The sequence below is a fragment of the Oncorhynchus tshawytscha genome, linkage group LG15 (genome assembly GCF_018296145.1).
Source record: "Oncorhynchus tshawytscha isolate Ot180627B linkage group LG15, Otsh_v2.0, whole genome shotgun sequence".
Lineage (NCBI taxonomy): Eukaryota > Metazoa > Chordata > Actinopteri > Salmoniformes > Salmonidae > Oncorhynchus > Oncorhynchus tshawytscha.
The window spans coordinates 27,407,224-27,428,687 of NC_056443.1; the positions used below are offsets into that span (position 1 = coordinate 27,407,224).

The 21,464-nt window shown below is 45.4% G+C and overlaps 1 protein-coding gene across 2 annotated transcripts in view; it reads left to right on the plus strand.

Annotated features, from left to right (window-relative positions):
* The window catches only part of LOC112214773 (equilibrative nucleoside transporter 2), a 39,346-nt gene that overhangs the window by 860 nt on the left and 17,022 nt on the right, over window positions 1-21,464 (plus strand). Inside the window, exons 2-5 of one of the 2 annotated variants that reach the window (XM_042298399.1) lie at window positions 16,563-16,668; window positions 16,990-17,046; window positions 18,070-18,151; window positions 21,382-21,464. The exon at window positions 21,382-21,464 is cut by the window's right edge and continues 63 nt beyond it. In XM_042298399.1, the coding sequence (XP_042154333.1) occupies window positions 16,583-16,668; window positions 16,990-17,046; window positions 18,070-18,151; window positions 21,382-21,464 (308 nt within the window). In that variant the 5' untranslated portion in view covers window positions 16,563-16,582. The remainder of the gene's footprint in view (window positions 1-16,562; window positions 16,669-16,989; window positions 17,047-18,069; window positions 18,152-21,381) is intronic. The other variant, XM_042298400.1, reaches the window with a different exon arrangement.

Sequence of the window (21,464 nt, forward strand, 5' to 3'; positions counted from 1 at the left end):
TTGACCATCACTCACAGAGAGGCTGCTGCCTATATACAGACTCAAAATCATTGGCCACTTTAATAAATGGATCACTTGTCACTTTAATAATGCCACTTTAATAGTGTTTACATATCTTGCATTACTCATCTCATATGTATATGCTGGGTTCTATACAATCTATTGCATCTTGCCTGTGCTGCTCGGTTATCGTTCATCCATGCATTTATACGTACATATTCATATTCCACCCCTTTACTTAGATTTGTGTGTGTTAGGTAGTCGTTGTGGAATTATTAGATTACTTGTTAGATATTACTGCACTGTCGGGAACTAGAAGCACAAGCATTTCGCTACACTCGCATTAACATCTGCTAACCATGTGTATGTGACCAATACAATTTGATCTGATATATATATATATATATATACAATTTATGCTTGCCCTGGCAATGGGGTCCAGAGCGTACTGAGGGTTTTGCACAATAGCGGAGTCTGGAAGCCAAATCTAGCTCCATCCATCCCCATGCGCCTCCCAAATGTAACAATGGCCTTCTCCCATTTGACTGTCTGCCCATCTAATTTCATTACTGTCTGAATAGTGTCAAACTACCTCATATATATATATATATATATATATATCTTTCAAAAGATATTAGCATACTTTCAGTTTCATTCCTCAAAAAAGTAGTCAAATTTTGAGTGCTCATTTAATGTTCAAAGCATCTGACCTGTGTTTATTTTATGTTCCACCTGGACATATCCCTAAACCATGTCAAAATATGTAGAATAGCAGGAAATTAGCTTTAAAATATTAAATATCCTCCCTTCTATGGTTTGTGCCAGTGGGCAAGGAAATTCACACAGCAAATCTCACTCCAAACTTTCTTCAAAAGTTGGCAGCCCTGAAAATGCATATGTGTTGATGAATTGCAGGTGGCCAGTCCACCTGCATTGTGTGTGTGAGCTTTGCGAAATAAATGTACACGTTATTCAATTGTTTCACCCGAACTGCTTGCGCGCGCCAAGGGCGTCTGTGTAGCCAGGTTATATTTTAGATGCACGATGCGCTGCAAGCTCCGCCTCTCCCAGCTACTCATTGGTTTTTAAAAGCATGGACACGGGTGGGTGATTAACTAGGTGTCCAGTTGGTGGCGGTAATGCACCTTAAATTTGTTTGCCAACCGCCATATAAAATCCACAGAAGAAGAAGACATGAAGGAGGAGAGATTTATCAAAGAAAACAAACAAAGCTAACCTAGGTTTCCTCTTTTTATATGTGGATTAATTGTCGGAGTAGAGAACACATGATTTTGTTTGAATCAACATTGGTCAAAATTCTACAAAGATCCAGTTGGTAGAGCATGGTACTTGCAACGCCAGGGCTATGGGTTCGATTCCCACTGGGGACTTGTACGAAAAAAATATGAAACTGTAAGTCGCTCTGGATAAGAGCGTCTGCTAAATATTATTATTATTATTTTTTTAAAGGAGCATATGAATTTCAGGTAAAATAACAACCCAATGTTTATTTTCCAGGACAAATTAGCTAGCCACAGCAAGCTAGCTAAATGTCCATGAATGTTTCATGTGTGTTTCGACCTATCCCCAAATTAATATAGTTGGTTCACAGTTGATTAACCAATGAGTAGCTGGGAGAGGCGGAGCTTGCAGCGCATCATGCAGCGCATCACCTGCGTGTCATGAACATGTCTGGTGGAGATAGACAAAATCAACATGCACAGGATGGTGCACGTGCGGAGCCTGTCTGATCAGCTTGTTACGCCTCGTTATTGAGCAAAATGTTATGCAGCAGCATCATATGTATGCAACAAAAGTTCAACATTCACCTTCTGCTGTCATTTCTGTCAAGCCGTCTACACATACAATTTTTTTGTGTTTTTTTGTTGTTGAATTTTTACCCCCTTTTTCTCCCCAATTTCATGGTATCCAATTGTTAGTAGCTAGTAGTACTATCTTGTCTCATCGCTACAACTCCCATACGGGCTCGGGAGAGACGAAGGTTGAAAGTCATGCGTCCTCCGATACACAACCCAACCAAGCCGCACTGCTTCTTAACACAGCGAGCATCCAAGCCGGAAGCACCAATGTGTCGGAGGAAACACCGTGCAACCTTGGTTAGCATGCACTGTGCCCGGCCCTCCATCAGGAGTCGCTGGGTGCGCGACAAGAATATCCCTACCGGCCAAACCCTCCCTAACCCAGACGACGCTATGCCAATTGTGCGTCGCCCCACGGACCTCCCGGTCGCGGCCGGTTACGACAGAGCCTGGGCGCAAACCCAGAGTCTCTGGTGGCACAGCTGGCGCTGCAGTACAGCGCCCTTAACCACTGCGCCACCCGGGAGGTGCTACACATACAATTTGATGCATGCGTTCGATAAATCGAAAGTATGCACCACACAGAACGCATTGCAACTGCTTCTGCAACGCAATGCTGCAAGGCAAATGGAGCGTTCCATTGGAAATGAATGTACAGTACCAGTCAAAAGTTTGGACACACCTACTCATTCAAGGGTTTTTCTTTATTCTTACTATTTTCTACATTGTAGAATAATAGTGAAGACATCAAAACTATGAAATAACACATATGGAATGATGTAGTAACCAAAAAAGTGTTAAACAAATCTAAATATATTTTATATTTGAGATTCTTCAAACTTGCCAACCTTTCCTTTGATGACAGCTTTGCACACTCTTGGCATTCTCTCAACCAGCTTCACCTGGATTGCTTTTCCAAGAGTCTTGAATGAGTTCCCAAATATGCTGAGCAGTTGTTGGCTGCTTTTCCTTGACTTTGTGGTCCAACTCATCCCAAACCATCTCAATTGGGTTGAGGTCAGGTGATTGTGGAGGCCAGGTCATTTGATGCAGCACTCCATCTTGGTCAGATAGCCTTACACAGCTTGGAGGTGTGTTGGGTCATTGTCCTGTTGAAAAACACCCAACACATGCGGAGATCATCCGTTCACCCTGTCTGTTTCTCACAAAGACAGTGGTTGGAACCAAAAATCTCACATTTGGACTAATCAGACCAAAGGACAGATTTTCACCGGTCAATGTCCATTGCACATGTTTCTTGGCCCAAGCAAGTCTCTTCTTCTTATTGGTGTCCTTTAGTAGTGGTTTCTTTGCAGCAATTCGACCACGAAGGCCTGATTCATGCAGTCTCCTCTGAATAGTTGATTTTGAGATGTCTGTTACTTGAACTCTGTGAAGCATTTATTTGGGCTGCAATTTCTGAGGCTAGTAACTCTTAATTAACTTATCCTCTGCAGCAGAGGTAACTCTGGGTCTTCCTTTCCTGTCGTGGTCATGAGAACCAGTTTCATCATAGCGCTTGATGGTTTTTGCGACTTGAAGAAACTTTCAAAGTTCTTGAAATGTTCCGTATTGACTGACCTTCATGGAACCCTACTAATTCCATGACTGGTCTATCGATGTCACCGCACGAGGAGGCAAAAACAGAGTTTTCCCCCATCGCGACATCCCTCTAAGGCCATTCTGCTAACTTGCTAGCCCTGGCCTACTAATTGCTAGCTTGCTAGCCCCGACCTACTAATTGCTAACTTGCTAGCCCTGGCCTACTAATTGCTAAGTTGCTAGCCCTGGCCTACTAATTGCTAGCTTGCTAGCCCTGGCCTACTAATTGCTAGCTTGCTAGCCCTGGCCTACTAATTGCTAGCTTGCTAGCCCTGGCCTACTAATTGCTAACTTGCTAGCCCTGGCCTACTAATTGCTAGCTTGCTAGCCCCGGCCTGCTAACTGTCTGAATCGCCGTGTCCCCAGCCAGCCCAACCACTCACTGGACCCATACAATTCACTTGGCTGCGCATGCCTCTCTCTAATATCAATATGCCTTGTCTATTACGGTCCTCGTTAGTGATTACTGTGTTATTTCACTGTAGAGCCTCTAGCCCTGCGCAATATGCCTTAATTAAACAACCGTTTTGTTCCATCTCCCACATATGCGATGACATCACCTGGTTTAAACGTCTCTAGAGACTATCTCTCATCATTACTCAATGCCTAGGTTTACCTCCAATGAACTGTCTTCCTATCATTCCTTTGTTTGTACATTATGCCTTGAATCTATGCTATCGTGCCCAGAAACCTGCTCCTTTTACTCTCTGTTCCAAACGTGCTAGACGGCCAGTTCTTATAGCCTTTATCCGTACCCTTATCCTACTTCTCCTCTGTTCCTCTGGTGATGTAGAGGTTAATCCAGGATCTGCAGTGCCTAGCTCCACTCCTACTCCCCAGGTGCTCTCATTTGTTGACTTTTGTAACCGTAAAAGCCTTGGTTTCATGCATGTTACCATTAGAAGCCTACTCCCTAAGTTTGCTTTATTCACTGCTTTAGCACATTCTGCCAACCCAGATGTCTTAGCCGTGTCTGAATCTTGGCTTAGGAAAACCACCAAAAGCCCTGAAATTTCCATCCCTAACAATAACATTTTCCACCAAGATAGAACTGCCAAGGTGTTGCAATCTACTGCAGAGAGAGCCTGCAGAGTTCTGTCTTACTATCCAGGTCTGTACCAAAACAAGTCGAGCTTCTTCTTCTAAAAATGCACCTTTCCAGAAACAAGTCTCTCACCGTTGCTGCTTGCTATAGACCACCCTCTGCCCCCCAGCTGTGCCCTGGACACCATATGTGAATTGATTGCCCCCCCATCTATCTTCTGAGCTTGTGCTGCTAGGTAACCTAAACTGGGACATGTTCAACACCCTGGCCATCCTACAATCTAAGCTTGATGCCCTCAATCTCACACAAATTATCAATGAAACTACCAGGTACAACCCCAAATCTGTAAACACGGCACCCTCATAGATATCATCCTAATATTATGGGCATCCGTAATGGGTCTGCGGTCAAACGACCACCCCTCATCACTGTCAAACGCTCCCTAAAACACTTCAGCGAACAGGCCTTTCTAATCGACCTGGCCGGGGTATCCTGGAATGACATTGATCTCATCCTGTCAGTAGAGGATGCCTGGTTATTCTTTAAAAGTTCCTTCCTCACCATCTTAAATAAGCATGCTCCGTTCAAAAAATGTAGAACCAGGAATAGATATAGCCCTTGGTTCACTCCAGACCTGTCTGCCCTTGACCAGCACAAAAACATCCTGTGGCGTTCTGCATTAGCATCGAATAGCCCCCGTGATATGCAACTTTTCAGGGAAGTTAGGAACCAATATACACAGGCAGTTAGGAAAGCTAAGGCTAGCTTTTTCAAACACAAATTTGCATCCTGTAGTACAAACTCAAAAAAGTTCTGGGACACTGTAAAGTCCATGGAGAATAAGAGCACCTCCTCCCAGCTGCCCATTGCACTGAGGCTAGGAAACACTGTCACTACCGATAAATCCACAGTAATTGAGAATTTCAATAAGCATTTTTCTACGGCTGGCCATGCTTTCCACCTGGCTACCCCTACCCCGGTCAACAGCCCTGCGCTTCCCACTGCAACTCGCCCAAACCTCCCCCACTTGTCCTTCACCCAAATTCAGATAGCTGATGTTCTGAAAGAGCTGCAAAATCTGGACCCCTACAAATCAGCCGGGCTAGACAATCTGGACCCTCTCTTTCTAAAATTATCTGCTGAAATTGTTGCAACCCCTATTACTAGCCTGTTCAACCTCTTTCATAACATCTGAGATTCCCAAACATTGGAAAGCTGCTGTGGTCATCCCCCTCTTCAATCGGTAGTGACATTCATGCTGCCAAACATACCCTCGTAAAACTGACTATCCTACCGATCCTCGACTTCGGTGATGTCATTTACAAAATAGCCTCCAACACTCTACTCAACAAATTGGATGCAGTCTATCACAGTGCCATCCGTGTTGTCAACAAAGCTCCATATACCACTGCGACCTGTACGCTCTCGTTGGCTGGCCCTCGCTTCATACTCATCGAATAACCCACTGCCTCCATGTCATCTACAAGTCTCTGCTTGATAAAGCCCTGCCTTATCTCAGCTCACTGGTCACCATAGCAGCACCCAACCGTAGCATGCGCTCCAGCAGGTATATCTCACTGGTCACCCCCAAAGCCAATTCTCCCTTTGGCCGCCTCTCCTTCCAGTTCTCTGCTGCCAATGACTGGAACGAACTGAAAAAATCTCCCTCACTAGCTTTAAGCACCAGCTGTCAGAGCGGCTCACAGATCACTGCACCTGTACATAGCTCATCTGTAAATAGCCCATCCAATCTACCTCATCCCCATACTGTATTTATTTATTTATCTTGCTCCTTTGCACCCCAGTGTCTCTACTTGCACATTCATCTTCTGCACACCCTACCACTCCAGTGTTTAATTGCTATATTGTAATTACTTTTCCACCATGACCTATTTATTGCCTTACCTCCCTTATCCTACCTCATTTGCACATGCTGTATATAGATTTTTCTACTGTATTATTGATTGTATGTTTGTTTATTCTATGTGTAACTCTGTGTTGTTGTATGTGTCGAACTGCTTTGCTTTATCTTGGCCAGGTCACAGTTGTAAATGAGAACTTGTTCTCGACTAGCCTACCTGGTTAAATAAAGGTGAAATAAATAAAACAAAATGGCAAAGGGTGTGTACTCTGAAGAATCTCAAATCTAAAATATATTTGATTTGTTTAACACTTTTTGGGGGTTACTACATGATTCCATATGTGTTATTTCATAGTTTTGATGTCTTCACTATTATTCTACAATGTAGAAAATAGTAAGAATAAAGAAAAACCCTTGAATGAGTAGGTGTGTCCAAACTTTTGACTGGTACTGTACATTCATTTCCAATGGAACGCTCCGTTTGCCTTGCAGCATTGCGTTGCAGAAGCAGTTGCAATGCGTTCTGTGTGGTGCATACTTTGGATTTATCGAACGCATGCATCAAATTGTATGTGTAGACGGCTTGACAGAAATGACAGCAGAAGGTGAATGTTGAACTTTTGTTACATACATATGATGCTGCTGCGTACCATTTTGATTGGTACAGTACTTCCGTTGTACCTAAACGCAATGACGCTGTCCGTGAGGCGTTAGGCCATGCCCTCATGGTTGTCTTTCAGCCAGTCAGCCTTCACAAATGGAATCTGTCACATCATCCGCCTTGACGAAGTGCTTGGTCACTCCTTCATGGAAATCATCACCAAGGACATGTAGGCCATCTTTGAATATTCATCATGTTAAATGGAAATTGCTGTAGTCCACCATGCGACATTGCTGCTTACTAGACACCACATGGCCAAGATTGACACAATGGAGGATTATTCCTACTCCCTGATAGGTGATAAACCGCGTTGCTTTTACGCCATTTCTTCTTGGTGACCAGACAGGTTTATTTCACACGGGTTTCTGCCATATGATTTCGAACTGGAAATGTTCAGCACTGAAATTCTACAGTTCTACTGAGAAGGGCCCAAATTATTATTTTTGGGATCACAATTTTCCCCACCAATAGATTCCATCAATGTAATTGTCTGCATAATTTACAAATCCCCCATATATTTTTTAGTACATATGTATTCCCTTATTTTCCCCTAACCCTACCACCCCTCACCTAATTGGAGCAAACTAATGGACAACAACAGGCTTCTACATCCAGCTTATACATACTATATACATTTTACGGACACAGTATATTTTACAATAATGATATTTTGTTTGTTTTTAGTCCCACACTTCAGCTCCCCTCAACCTCCCATCTATCTGAACACATCCAGTTTTCATGTCTATTTGCCATATATTTTTGAACTGTTCTGTGATGTTCCACAACAGTTCCGAACCTTTTCTATTCTCATAGTTTCTACAGAATGTAAATGAAAGATAAACATTTTTGCTAAGAGTATTATTGATTGATTGACTATGACTTTTTAAATCACTAAGCAGTGCTCTTTGCAGAGTTGGCTCCAGGTAAATGTTGCAATTCTTCAGCCATTTCTGAACCTGCGACCAAAAAATATGGACAGTACCAAAACAAATGATCTAATGACTCTGCCTCCTCACATCAAAATCTGAAGAGCTGGTATGGTTGTATCACCCATATATATAACATTATATTGGTTTCAAGAATTTTGTATAATTTAAATAGAACAGTTCATAAGTTTTGAATCCAGCTTAGTTTTGTGTATCAGTTCATAAACCATGGGCTCAAGCTGGCTAGATTTACATCTAGGTTATTTTGATTGTCTCCCTGTATAGCCTAAATAAATAAGCCTAATACGTAAAATGAGCTATTTGAGTACATTTATTTGAAAAATCTATTAATGGAGAAGAATTGAGAAAATTCCACCTTTTTATCATGTTAGATATGAAAACAGACCATTTGAAGAGATGGAAGGCCTAATCTTTCTGGTTTTGTTATGACAGTAACAACTAGGGCAGTTGGTGCTCGGAGACACTGATATATTTGGTAGTGGAGCAGCTGTCTGGTTTACTAGAGGCTGGAATGATAAGGTGTGGGGGGAGTAAAGAGACATTTACACATTGCTATGACACGTTAATGGCTTGGGAAAACTGGAAAATAACTCTTTGTAGTCCTGCTGTTCAAATGTCCGCAATAAAAATCATTTCAATTTGATGGAGGGCTGTTCTGTATAGAAAACATCCTGCTTCAAACCTGCTCAATCGTGGCTTTAAATAACTGGAATGAATGACATTCACCCTACTAATAGGTCTGTGGTTGCTAGGCTGCCAGTGTGTCTTCTAGAGGCGTTGAAATGGTGCCTGGGGCTGCTTTAGGGCAGTGACAGCCTTTCGAGAAAATAGCCCAGGCTCACCTCTGCACACATATGATTTATTCAGGAGACAAAGTGTGGTGTCCTGTTCATGGAGATCCTGAGCGCCCTGCTTCCCTCACCACAGAGCAGCAGCATATTTCCAACCCCACTCTGACGGCTCTGGGCTGCTACACCTCCACTCTATCCACCCACCCACCTTCACTTCACCTCCACTCTATCCACCCACCTTCACTTCGCCTCCACTCTATCCACCTACCTTCACTTCACCTCTATCTACCCACCTCCACCCCCCCTCTATCTACCCACCTCCACCCACCTCTATCTACCCACCTCTCCACCTCTATCCACCACCTCTGACGGCTCTGGGCTGCTACACCTCCACTCTATCCACCCACCCACCTTCACTTCACCTCCACTCTATCCACCCACCTTCACTTCGCCTCCACTCTATGCACCTACCTTCACTTCACCTCTATCTACCCACCTCCACTCCACCTCTATCTACCCACCTCCACTCCACCTCTATCTACCCACCTCCACTCCACCTCTATCCACCCACCTTCACTCCACCTCTATCCACCCACCTTCACTTCACCTCTATCCAGCTATATCCACCCACCTCCACTCCACCTCTATCCACCCACCTCCACTCCACCACTATCTACCCACCTCCACTCCACCTCTGTCCACCCACCTTCACTTCACCTCTATGTACCCACCTCCACTCCACCTCTATCTACCCACCTTCACTTTACCTCTGTACACCCACCTCTATCCACCCACCTTCACTTCACTTCTATCCTCTATCCACCCACCTTCACACCACCTCTATCCACCCACCTTCACTCCACCTCTATCCACCCACCTCCACTCCACCTCTATCCACCCACCTTCACTTCATCTCTATCCTCTATCCACCCACCTCCACTTCACCTCTATCCTCTATCCACCTTCACTTCACCTCTATCCTCTATGCACCCACCTCCACTCCACCTCTATCCACCCACCTTCACTTCACCTCTATCCTATATCCACCCACCTCCACTCCACCTCTATCCATCCACCTCCACTCCACCTCTATCCACCCACCTTCACTTTACCTCTATCCTCTATCCACCCACCTTCACTTCACCTCTATCCTCTATCCACCTTCACTTCACCTCTATCCTCTATGCACCCACCTTCACTCCACCTCTATCCACCCACCTCCACTCCACCTCTATCCACCCACCTTCACTTTACCTCTATCCACCCACCTCTATCAACCCACCTTCACCTCTATCCTCTATGCACCAACCTTCACTCCACCTCTATCCACCCACCTCCACTCCACCTCTATCCACCCACCCCCACTCCACCTCTATCCACCCACCTCCACTCCACCTCTATCCACCCACCTTCACTTCACCTCTATCCTATATCCACCCACCTCCACTCCACCTCTATCCATCCACCTCCACTCCACCTCTATCCACCCACCTTCACTTTACCTCTATCCTCTATCCACCCACCTTCACTTCACCTCTATCCTCTATCCACCTTCACTTCACCTCTATCCTCTATGCACCCACCTTCACTCCACCTCTATGCACCCACCTTCACTCCACCTCTATCCACCCACCTCCACTCCACCTCTATCCACCCACCTTCACTTTACCTCTATCCACCCACCTCTATCAACCCACCTTCACCTCTATCCACCCACCCCACTCCACCTCTATCCACCCACCTCCACTCCACCTCTATCCACCCACCCCACTCCACCACTATCCACCCACCTTCCACTCCACCTCTATCCACCCACCTCCACTCCACCACTATCCACCCACCTTCACTTCACCTCTATCCTCTATCCACCCAACTCCACTCCACCTCTATCTACCCACCTTCACTTTACCTCTATCCACCCACCTTCACTTCACCTCTATCCTCTATCCACCCACCTCCACTCCACCCCTGTCCACCCACCTCCACTCCACCTCTATCCACCCACCTTCACTCCACCTTTATCCACCCACCTCCACTCCACCTTTATCCACTTCACCCCTGTCCACCCACCTTCACTTCACCCCTGTCCACCCTATCCACCCACCTCCACTCCACCTCTATCCACCCACCTCCACTCCACCTTTATCCACCCACCTTCACTCCACCTTTATCCACCCACCTTCACCCCTGTCCACCCACCTTCACTCCACCCACCTTCATCCACCCCCTGTCCACCCACCTCTATCCACCCACCTCCACTCCACCTCTATCCACCCAGCTCCACTCCACCTCTATCCACCCACCTTCACTCCACCTTTATCCACCCACCTCCACTCCACCCCTGTCCACCCACCTTCACTCCACCTCTGTCCACTAACCTCACTTCACCCCCGTGTACTCCAAAAACAACAATTAACCTGTGGGCCAGAGTCAATGGCATTGCTGGGACTGTAAGTATAGCTTGATAAGATTCAGGTTAGGTCTTTGTGTTCAGTGTTTGTTCCGTTTTGTGTGTGGGGTAGTGTACTAACGACTTTCCGTGTGCTGCTCTAGGGAACCACGTTAGTATCCTCAGATTTAGAATCTGACCTCCCTAAATTTAGTATCCGGCCTCCCCAGATGTAATATCCGGCCACCCACATTTAGCATCCGGCCTCCCCACATTTAGTATCCTGTCCCCCAGGTGTAGTATCCGGCCTCCCCAGATGTAGTATCCGGCCTCCCCAGATGTAGTATCGGCCTCCCCAGATGTAGTATCCGGCCTCCCCAGATTTAGTATCCGGTCTCCCCAGATTTAGTATCCTGTTGGGCCAGATTTAGTATCCTGTCTCCCCAGATGGTATCCTGTCTCCCCAGATGTAGTATCCTGTCTCCCCAGATGTAAGATCCCCAGATGGTTGTCTTTGTGTTCAGTGTTTGTTCCGTTTTGTAGTATCCTGTCTGGGATGTGTATCCTGTCTCCCCAGATGTGTATCCTGTCTCCCCAGATGTAGTATCCTGTCTCCCCAGATTTAGAATCCTGTCTCCCCAGATGTAGTATCCGGCCTCCCCAGATGTAATATCCGGCCTCCCCAGATGTAGTATCCGGTCTCCCCAGATGTAGTGTCCGGAATCCCCAGATTTAGTTCTCCTTTTTTTACTTAATGATTTTGGTCACTTTTCTGATATTTGTTTCTGTGACATTGTATATGAAAGGTAAGATAAATCTAATGGCATTCCCCAATGGTCCATTTTCAGCTCTGCATTTGAAGGGAAATGGAGGGTTGGACAAGCTAATGAAAATCAGAAAAGATGAGTGGAGGTGATGATTAGTAGACCGTTGTTATGTTATGTCTTACTGTTCAAGTGTTGGACAAAGCGTTTTTCCTATCACCCTTTCATATCTCACCATATATCCAAAAGTCCATCATTGTTTTTATAGAACACATACTGTAACAGATTATATTTAGGTTTTAAACCTCAAAGTACCAATTCATCTTCTTACACATTATTTGCATAGCTAAGTCATAATACTAATCCCTGACATCAATTTGCAAGCTGAACACCTTCTTCGCCCGCTTTGAGGATAATACAGTGCCACTGACACTGCCCACTAAAGGACTGTGGGCTCTCGTTCTCTGTGGCCGACGTGAGTAAGACATTTATGCGTGTTGACCCTCGCAAGGCTGCCGGCCCAGACGGTGGTCCCTAGCCACGTCCTCAGGCCATGCGCAGACCAGCTGGATGGTGTGTGTGTTTATGGACATATTCAATCTCTCCCTATCCCAGTCTGTTGTCCCCACTTGCTTCAAGATGACCACCATTGTTCCTATTCCCAAGAAAGCTAAGCTAACTGAACTAAATGACTATCGCCACGTAGTACTCACTTCTGTCATCATGCTTTGAGATGCTAGTTGAGGATCATATCACCTCATATACCCTATACCCACTTCAATTTGGATACCGCCCCAATAGATCCACAGACGATGCAATCGCACTGCACACTGCCCTATCCCATCTGGACAAGAGGAATACCTATGTAAGAATGCTGTTCATTGACTATAGCTCAGCCTTCCACACCATAGTACCCTCCGAGCTCATAATTAAGGTCGGGGCCCTGGGTCTGAACCCCGCCCTGTGCAACTGGGTCCTGGACTTCCTGACGGGCTGCCCCCCTCCTGATCCTCAACACTGGGTCCCCACAAGGGTGCGTGCTCAGCCCCCTCCTGTACTCCCTGTTCACTCTTGACTGCGTGGCCATCTATGCCTACAACTCAATCATCAAGTTTGCAGATGACACAACAGTAGTAAGCCTGATTACCAACAATGACGAGAGCCTACAGGGAGGAGGTGAGGGCCCTGGCGGAGTGGTGCCAGGAAAATAACCTCTCCCGCAACGTCAACAAAACAAAGGAGCTGATTGTGGACTTCAGGAAACAGCAGAGGGAGCACGCCAATATCCACAGTGACGGGACCGCAGTGGAGAATGTGGAAAGTTCCTCGGCATACACATCACTGACAAACTGAAATGGTCCACCCACACAGACAGTGTGGTGAAGAAGGCGTAACAGCGCCTCTTCAACCTCAGGAGGCTGAAGAAATTTGGCTTGGCACCTAAATCTTTTACAGATGCACAATTGAGATCATCCTGTATGACCGCCTGGTACGTCAACTGCACCGCCCGCAACCGCAGGGCTCTCCAGAGGGTGGCCGGTCTGCGCAACGCATCACCGGGGGCACACTGCCTACCCTACAGGACACCTACAGCACCCAATGCCACAAGAAGGCCAAAAAGATCACCAAGGACATCAACCACCCGAGCCATGTCCTGTTCACCCAGCTACCACCCAGAAGGCGAGGTCGGTACAGGTGCATCAAAGCTGGGACAGAGAGACTGAAAAACATCTTCTATCTCAAGGATGACTGTTAAATAGCCATCACTACCCGGCTACCACCCGGTTACTCAACCCTGCACCTTAGAGGCTGCTGCCCCATATACATAGACATGGAATCACTGGTCACTTTAATAATGGAACACTGGTCACTTTAATAATGTTTACATACTGCTTGTCTCATCTCATATGTATATACTGTATTCTATTCTACTGTATTTTAGTCAATGCCACTGACATTGCTCGTCCTAATATTTATATATTTCTTAATTCTATTATTTTACTTTTAGATTTGTGTGTATTGTTATGAATAGTTAGATACTACTGCACTGTTGGAGCTAGGAACACAAGCATTTCACAACACCTGCAAAAATATGTTCATGTGACCATTAACATTTGATTTGATTGTGAGCTTTGATTTCATTTTCACCCAAAACATGTTTGACAGTAGCCAATGACAAGGTCTGTGAACATAGGAGTAATATTTGCCATTCTTTTTGACAGATTCCATCAAACTTTCCTGTTAACTCTCCTGTTATCACATATTACTGGCCACCGTGAAACCTTCACCTACTGTAGGGAGACCTTGTCTGTCTATGACCTTATGTGACTTGGCTTGACTTTACTGAAATGGCAACTAGCTTGAAAAACTGCTTGAAAAACTGTTGACAACTCAAAGGACAACTTCACTGAAATGATTCTTTCATGCCACAGAATCAGGTTGCTCTGTTCAGTTTATTTTCTTAAGAAGCCTCAGGATATAGGATACTGAGGAAACATCTCATGTTTCTTTCAGGAATTCTAACATTAGTCTAATAAACCTTTTTTCCGACTTATTCCCGGACCCTTATACTCTTCGCCTCTAGTCTGAGTCTAGACTGAGACTACAATTCTCAGTCTCCAAGTTGCTGTTTTATCAGCGACAAATAATTCTCAGAAATTCTTAAATTGCCACAGGGGCAGTGCTTCTGTACATGCGTTTATTTTGATCTTCTGACTATCACCCTCTCTCTCTGGGTGATGAGGTAGAGCAGGTTTCTCTCTCTCTGAGTGATGAGGTAGAGCAGGTCTCTCTCTGGGTGATGAGGTAGAGTAGGTCTCTCTGGGTGAGGAGGTAAAGCAGGTCTCTCTGGGTGAGGAGGTAAAGCAGGTCTCTCTGGGTGAGGAGGTGGAGCAGGTCTCTGGGTGATGAGGTAGAGCATGTCTCTGGGTGAGGAGGTAGAGCAGGTCTCTCTGGGTGAGGAGGTAAAGCAGGTCTCTCTGGGTGAGGAGGTAGAGCAGGTCTCTGGGTGATGAGGTAGAGCAGGTCTCTGGGTGATGAGGTCTCTGGGTGAGGAGGTAGAGGTCTCTCTGGGTGAGGAGGTAGAGCAGGTCTCTGGGTGATGAAGTAGAGCAGGTCTCTGGGTGATGAGGTAGAGCAGGTCTCTGGGTGATGAGGTAGAGCAGGTCTCTGGGTGAGGAGGTAGAGCAGGTCTCTGGGTGAGAGGTAGAGCAGGTCTCTGGGTGAGGAGGTAGAGCAGGTCTCTGGGTGAGGAGGTAGAGCAGGTCTCTGGGTGATGAGGTAGGCAGGTCAGGTCTCTCTCTGGGTGAGGCGGTAGAGCAGGTCTCTCTCTCTGGATGAGGAGGTAGAGCAGGTCTCTCTCTGGGTGAGGAGGTAGAGCAGGTCTCTCTCTGGGTGAGGAGGTAGAGCAGGTCTCTCTCTGGGTGAGGAGGTAGAGCAGGTCTCTCTCTGGGTGAGGAGGTGAGAGCAGGTCTCTCTCTGGGTGAGGAGGTAGAGCAGGTCTCTCTCTGGGTGAGGAGGTAGAGCAGGTCTCTCTCTGGGTGAGGAGGTCTCTCTGGGTGAGGAGGTAGAGCAGGTCTCTCTCTGGGTGAGGAGGTAGAGCAGGTCTCTCTCTGGGTGAGGAGGTAGAGCAGGTCTCTCTCTGGGTGAGGAGGTAGAGCAGGTCTCTCTCTGGGTGAGGAGGTAGAGCAGGTCTCTCTCTGGGTGAGGAGGTAGAGCAGGTCTCTCTCTGGGTGAGGAGGTAGAGCAGGTCTCTCTGGGTGAGGAGGTAGAGCAGGTCTCTCTCTGGGTGGGTGAGGAGGTAGAGCAGGTCTCTCTCTGGGTGAGGAGGTAGAGCAGGTCTCTGGGTGAGGGGGTCAGGTCTCTGGGTGAGGAGGTAGAGCAGGTCTCTCTCTGGGTGAGGAGGTAGAGCAGGTCTCTCTCTGGGTGAGGAGGTAGAGCAGGCAGGTAGAGCTCTCTCTGGGTGAGGAGGTAGAGCAGGTCTCTCTCTGGGTGAGGAGGTAGAGCAGGTCTCTCTCTGGGTGAGGAGGTAGAGCAGGTCTCTCTCACTCACTCCTTCATAATGCAGCATTGTCCACGATTCACCCAGTTTTATCAGTTCTGCTTGACTGCTTCAAGCTTGTCATCTACGCTCTTAGAAAAAAGGGATCCAAAATGGGTATTTGGCTGTCCACATAGGAGAACCCTTTTAGGTTCCATATAGAACCCTCTATAGAACGGTTTCCACATGGAACCCAAAATGGTTCTACCTGCAACTAAAAAGGGTTTTTACAAAGGGTTTTCCTTTAAGGTTCTAGACTTTTTTAAAGGTGAGAGTGTAGTGTAGTTAGATTATGAGTAAGAGTGTAGTTAGATTATAATGACTTTGACCAGACCGATTCACAGTATGACCAAGCTATAGGCCTACCGCATGTCTATTACTATATCATTTATCATTGACTTTCAGGCATTTGTATGAATTTCAAAGGAAATGTATGAATAAACAATCTTATCAATTAGAAACTAGAGTTGGTTCTTAGTGAATGCATGCCTCCTGGCAGAAAGTTTTGGTGAAATGACACGAAACAAAGCAATGAGTGTAGGGGTTGAATGCATAAATACTTTCCCCAGTTCTCCCACACTCACATTCTGAATTGAAATATCACTCACAACTTTTCGCTCTGCTCCTGTTACATTTGTGTTAGTGGGTCGGAGTGCGGAACCTATGCATTTCTGTGCATTGAGGACCAAGAATATACACAAGGAGTGGGCTCTGAATTCTTGCTTCATCTACAGACAAAGGGAGAACAGGTATTCGGGCCTCGTCTTTGACTCAAATGCCAAGCGCTTTATAGACCGTACATATTTAAATAAATGGAGTGTGAAGTTGTGACCTGGCAGAGGGGTGGATATCTCAGCACAGCTAACAGTACAAGCTACAATCCAGTGGGTCTCGGACATACAGTGCTCTAGTGTAGTGTGAATGGCTCCATCTCCTCCTTGCAGCAATGTGCTAGTATGTAGAACATGTCCTATATTTGTATTATGTAAAGAACGTGCTTAGAGCTGATTAGACAAATATACTCTCTGTCTTTTAGATGTTGATCGTGTTCCCCACTCTTTTGCCCCTAGTTTCAAACGATCCCCCGAGCACAGGATGAAGGGTCGGACAGACGTCCCGCGCGATAGGTGAGTGTCTACCTTTTTTTACTTGACAATCATGGTTCGTTTTTTTCTGAGTGACTCGTTAAATTTAGTCGTTCGTTTGACCTGCATGATCGGAATATAGATCATGCTGCAGACTGCATTGAGAATAAAAAATATGTTTAGAAACGTTAATTGATGGCATGGTGCAAGAATGAATGTGATTCATTGATTATTGAATGTTATGATGGACACAGCTTTGTAGAACTAAAACATACACAGCCTCTGCTGAACAAACGCGAACTCAAGAACGAATCGTTAGGGGGTCTGCAGTTCGCGAACGATGTTGTGCTGATCACACTCACGGCAGTTAAGCAATGCATTCCGACAATAGTTGTTCACAATCTAGTCCGGTTTCGTCCACAGCTAGACCTACTGTCAAATGTATCAATAAATAATCTTATTTGTTTGCCTACCAATCAACAACTCTACATTGTTTTAAAGCAGACGTTTACAAGTCTCGGTCACAAATGACAGCTCCAATAAACCCCCTATGGTGAACGAAATGTGAACGAGAGGCTTGTTTTCAGTTCATCGTTCGCCGGTAGGGGGTCCTGTGGGCACTAGGCATTACTGACTCAAATGAACGAAATTAGTCGAGAGATTTCTTCTGTTGATTTAACGAGTCGAAAAGATCGGAGTCAGTAAAAAGAGCCGAACTTCCCATCAGTTCTGCCCATGGTGCCTCTTCCTCTCACTTGTTTCTCGCTTCCGCTCTCACTCTGAACCCCAGTCGTATTTGGGGTGGGGGATTGCAATGTGTGGCATTGCCTCTAAGCAAAGCTATGGTACTGAAATGTGACTTTGTACTATTTTCAATCAATTAATGTAGAGAATAGATTACATTTCCAATGTACTTTTATAAAATCCGCTAATGCTCTTTGGCTGGTAGCACTTTATTTCGCGGTACATAAATGACTTTCTATTTATTAAGACATTACATGGTAAATACATATCAATAACCTATGAATTACTTGCTTGTTTCTAATATTTCCCTCCCTAACCCAGGGGCTGGTTGGTGGGGGTTATCTTCTTCATCCTGGGACTCGGGACGCTGCTACCATGGAACTTCTTCATGACCGCCTCCATGGTAAACCTAACATGCGTCTATAACCACAGGTCCAGGATCAGATAGTTATTTAGTCCCCTAAAGGCTACAGTTAGCATATAGGGTAAATCTGATCCTAGATATGTGGTTTTGGGCAACTTTAGACAGATCTAGGATCAGATCTACTCTGGCTCAGGTTCAACACTGTATGTATGATACATACACACTTGTTGAACCTTATCCAAAGTAGATCATTGACTTCTTAAGGAATTCACTTGAAAAGTAAGTATTTTTTGAAAATCAGGTGGAACTGTTATTTTATGTTACACTTTTTTTACCAGGTAAGTTGACTGAGAACACATGCTCATTTACAGCAATGACCTGGGGAATAGTTACAGGGCAGAGGAGGAATGAGCCAATTGGAAGCTGGGGATGGTTAGATGGCCATGATGGGCAGATTGGGAATTTAGCCAAGACACAGGGGTTAACACCCCAACTCTTACGATAAGTGCCATGGGATCGTTAGTGACCACAGAGAGTCAGGACACCAGTTTAACTTCCCATCTGAAAGAGGGCACTGTACACAGGGCAATGTCCCCAATCACTGCCCTGGGGCATTGGGATATATACAGTGCATTCGGAAAGTATCCAGACCCTTTGACTTTTTCCACATTTTGTTATGTTACAGCCTTATTCAAAAATGGATTACATTGTCCCCCCCATCAATCTACACACAATACCCCATAATGACAAAGCAAAAAAACTGAAATATCACATTTACATAAGTATTCAGACCCAATAGTCAGTACTTTGTTGAAGCACCTAAGGCAGTGATTACAGCCTCGAGTCTTCTTGGGTTTCTCCCATTCTTCTCTGCAGATCCTCTCAAGCTCTGCCAGGTTGAATGAGGAGTGTCGCTGCACAGCTATTTTCAGGTCTCTCCAGAGATGTTCGATCGTGTTCAAGTCCGGGCTCTCGCTGGGCCACTCAAGGACATTCAGAGACTTGTCCCGAAGCCATTCCTGCGTTGTCTTGGCTGTGTGCTTAGGGTCATTGTCCTGTTGGGAAGTGAGCCTTTGCCACAGTCTGAGGTCCTGGGTGCTCTGGAGCAGGTTTTCATCAAGGATTTCTCTGTACTTTGCTCCGTTCATCTTTCATTCGATACTGACTAGTCTCCCAGTCCATCCCGCTGAAAAACATCCCCACAGCATGATGCTGCTACCACCATGCTTCACTATAGGGATGGTGCCAGGTTTCCTCCTAACGTGACTCTTGGCTTTCAGGCCAAAGAGTTCAAGCTTGGTTTCATCAGATCAGAGAATCTTGTTTCTCATGGTCAGAGTCCTTTTGGTGCCTTTTGGCAAACTCCAAGCGGCTGTCTTGTGCCTTTTACTGATGAGTGGCTTCCGTCTGGCCACTCTACAATAAAGGCCTGATTGGTGGAGTGCTGCAGAGATGGTTGTCCTTCTGGAAGGTTCTCCCATCTCCACAGAGGACCTATGGAGCTCTGTCAGAGTGACAATTGGGTTCTTGGTCACCACCCTGAACAAGACCTTTCTCCCCCAATTGCTGTTTGGCCGGTCGGCCAGCTCTTGGTGATTCCAAACTTCTTCTTTAAGAATGATGGAGGCCACTGTGTTCTTGGGGACCTTCAATGCTGCAAAAATGTTTTGGTACCCTTCCCCAGATCGGTGCCTCTACAAAATCCTGTCTCGGAGCACTACGGATAATTCTTTAGAACTCGTGGATTGGTTTTTGCTCTGACATGCACTGTCAACTGTGGGATCTTATATAGACAGGTGTGTGCCTTTCCAAATCATGTCCAATCAATTGAATTTACCACAGGTGGACTCCAATCAAGTTGTAGAAACATCTCAATGATGTTCAATGGAAACAGGGTGTACTTGAGCTTCATTTTCAAGTCTCACAGCAAAGGGTCTGAATACTTATGTAAATAATGTCTTTCAGTTTTTTATTTGCAAACATTTCTAAAAACCTATTTTCGCTTAGTCGTTATGGGGTATTGTGTTAGATTGATTGAGTAAAACATGTAGAATAGGGCTGTAACGTAACAAAATTAGGAAAAAGTAAAGGGGTCTGAATACTTTCTGAATGCGCACTGTATATGTATTTATTTTTTACCGGAGGAAAGAGTACTCCTTACTGGTCCTCCAACACCGCTTCCAGCAGCATCTGGTCTCCCATCCAGTACCAACCCTGCATAGCTTCAGAGGCAAGCCAGCAGTGGGATGCAGGGTGGTATGCTGTTATCCCTAAGAGTCAGATGATGTTTGTATGTGTGTGTACACAACTGTATGTGTGGCAAGTAGCCTAATGGTTAAGAGCATTGTCCCATTAGCCGAAAGGTTACTGGTTCAAATCCCCAAGCCCCACTAGCTTAAAAATCTGTTGATGTGCACTTTTGGATTACTTTTCCTTTAAGAGGCATTAATTAGAAGAAGACAAACAGGATCCATCAAATGAGTTTGGTGTGTCAACACAGTGGTCTCTAACTTGTAGTCAGACACGCTCAGGTTGGAACAAACTTCAACTTGAGTCTTTTTTTCAATGCTAAATGGAATTTAAGAAACCAGAAAAGTATCATAATGTATTTTTTACGCAAACAACCTTGCTGAATTTTAAAAGTAATCCAAGAAGTAATCATCTAGTTTTTCAAAAGTATCTGTAATCTGATTACAGTATTTTTGCTGGTAATTTAACTGATTTGTTAGGGGGGGGGTTGTAATCAGATTACATGTAGAAGATTACATGTAACCAGTTACTTCCCAACCCTGGTGACTGGCCCCCTGGTGTTTTGTAGTCTTGCGTCACCAAGTACCGGTATGTTGAAGTTAACTGCTCGTGGTGTGGTTAGAGGCCATGGATTTTCCACGTCGCTGTGTGGTCAACCATGTGACCAGGTTGTGTGTGTACAGCCTCTTAGGCCTAGCTCTCTGAATATTCAAATGTCAAACCCCACAACTCATTCCCCTATGGTAAGCTGTGATATTTGGTATACACGTTTGTAGAACTACTTAAAGAATAGGCCTATTTGTAATATGAGTGAGTGACTTGTGACAAACAACATCGTATTGAACGTTAATGTAAACTAAACTGGGTCATCTCATGAGTCCTGTGTGGCTCGGTTGGTAGAGCAAACGGCCAGGATCGTGGGTTGGATTCCTGCTGGGGCCCACCCATACTAACGCTTTGATAAAAGCGCCTGGAAAATGGCATATGTTATTATTTATCTCTTTCTCTTCTGTCATTAGTATTTCAACAGCCGCCTTAACAAGACTGAACGGAGCAATGGCACGGTGGTCTCCCACAAAGAGTACTACTTCAACAACTGGAT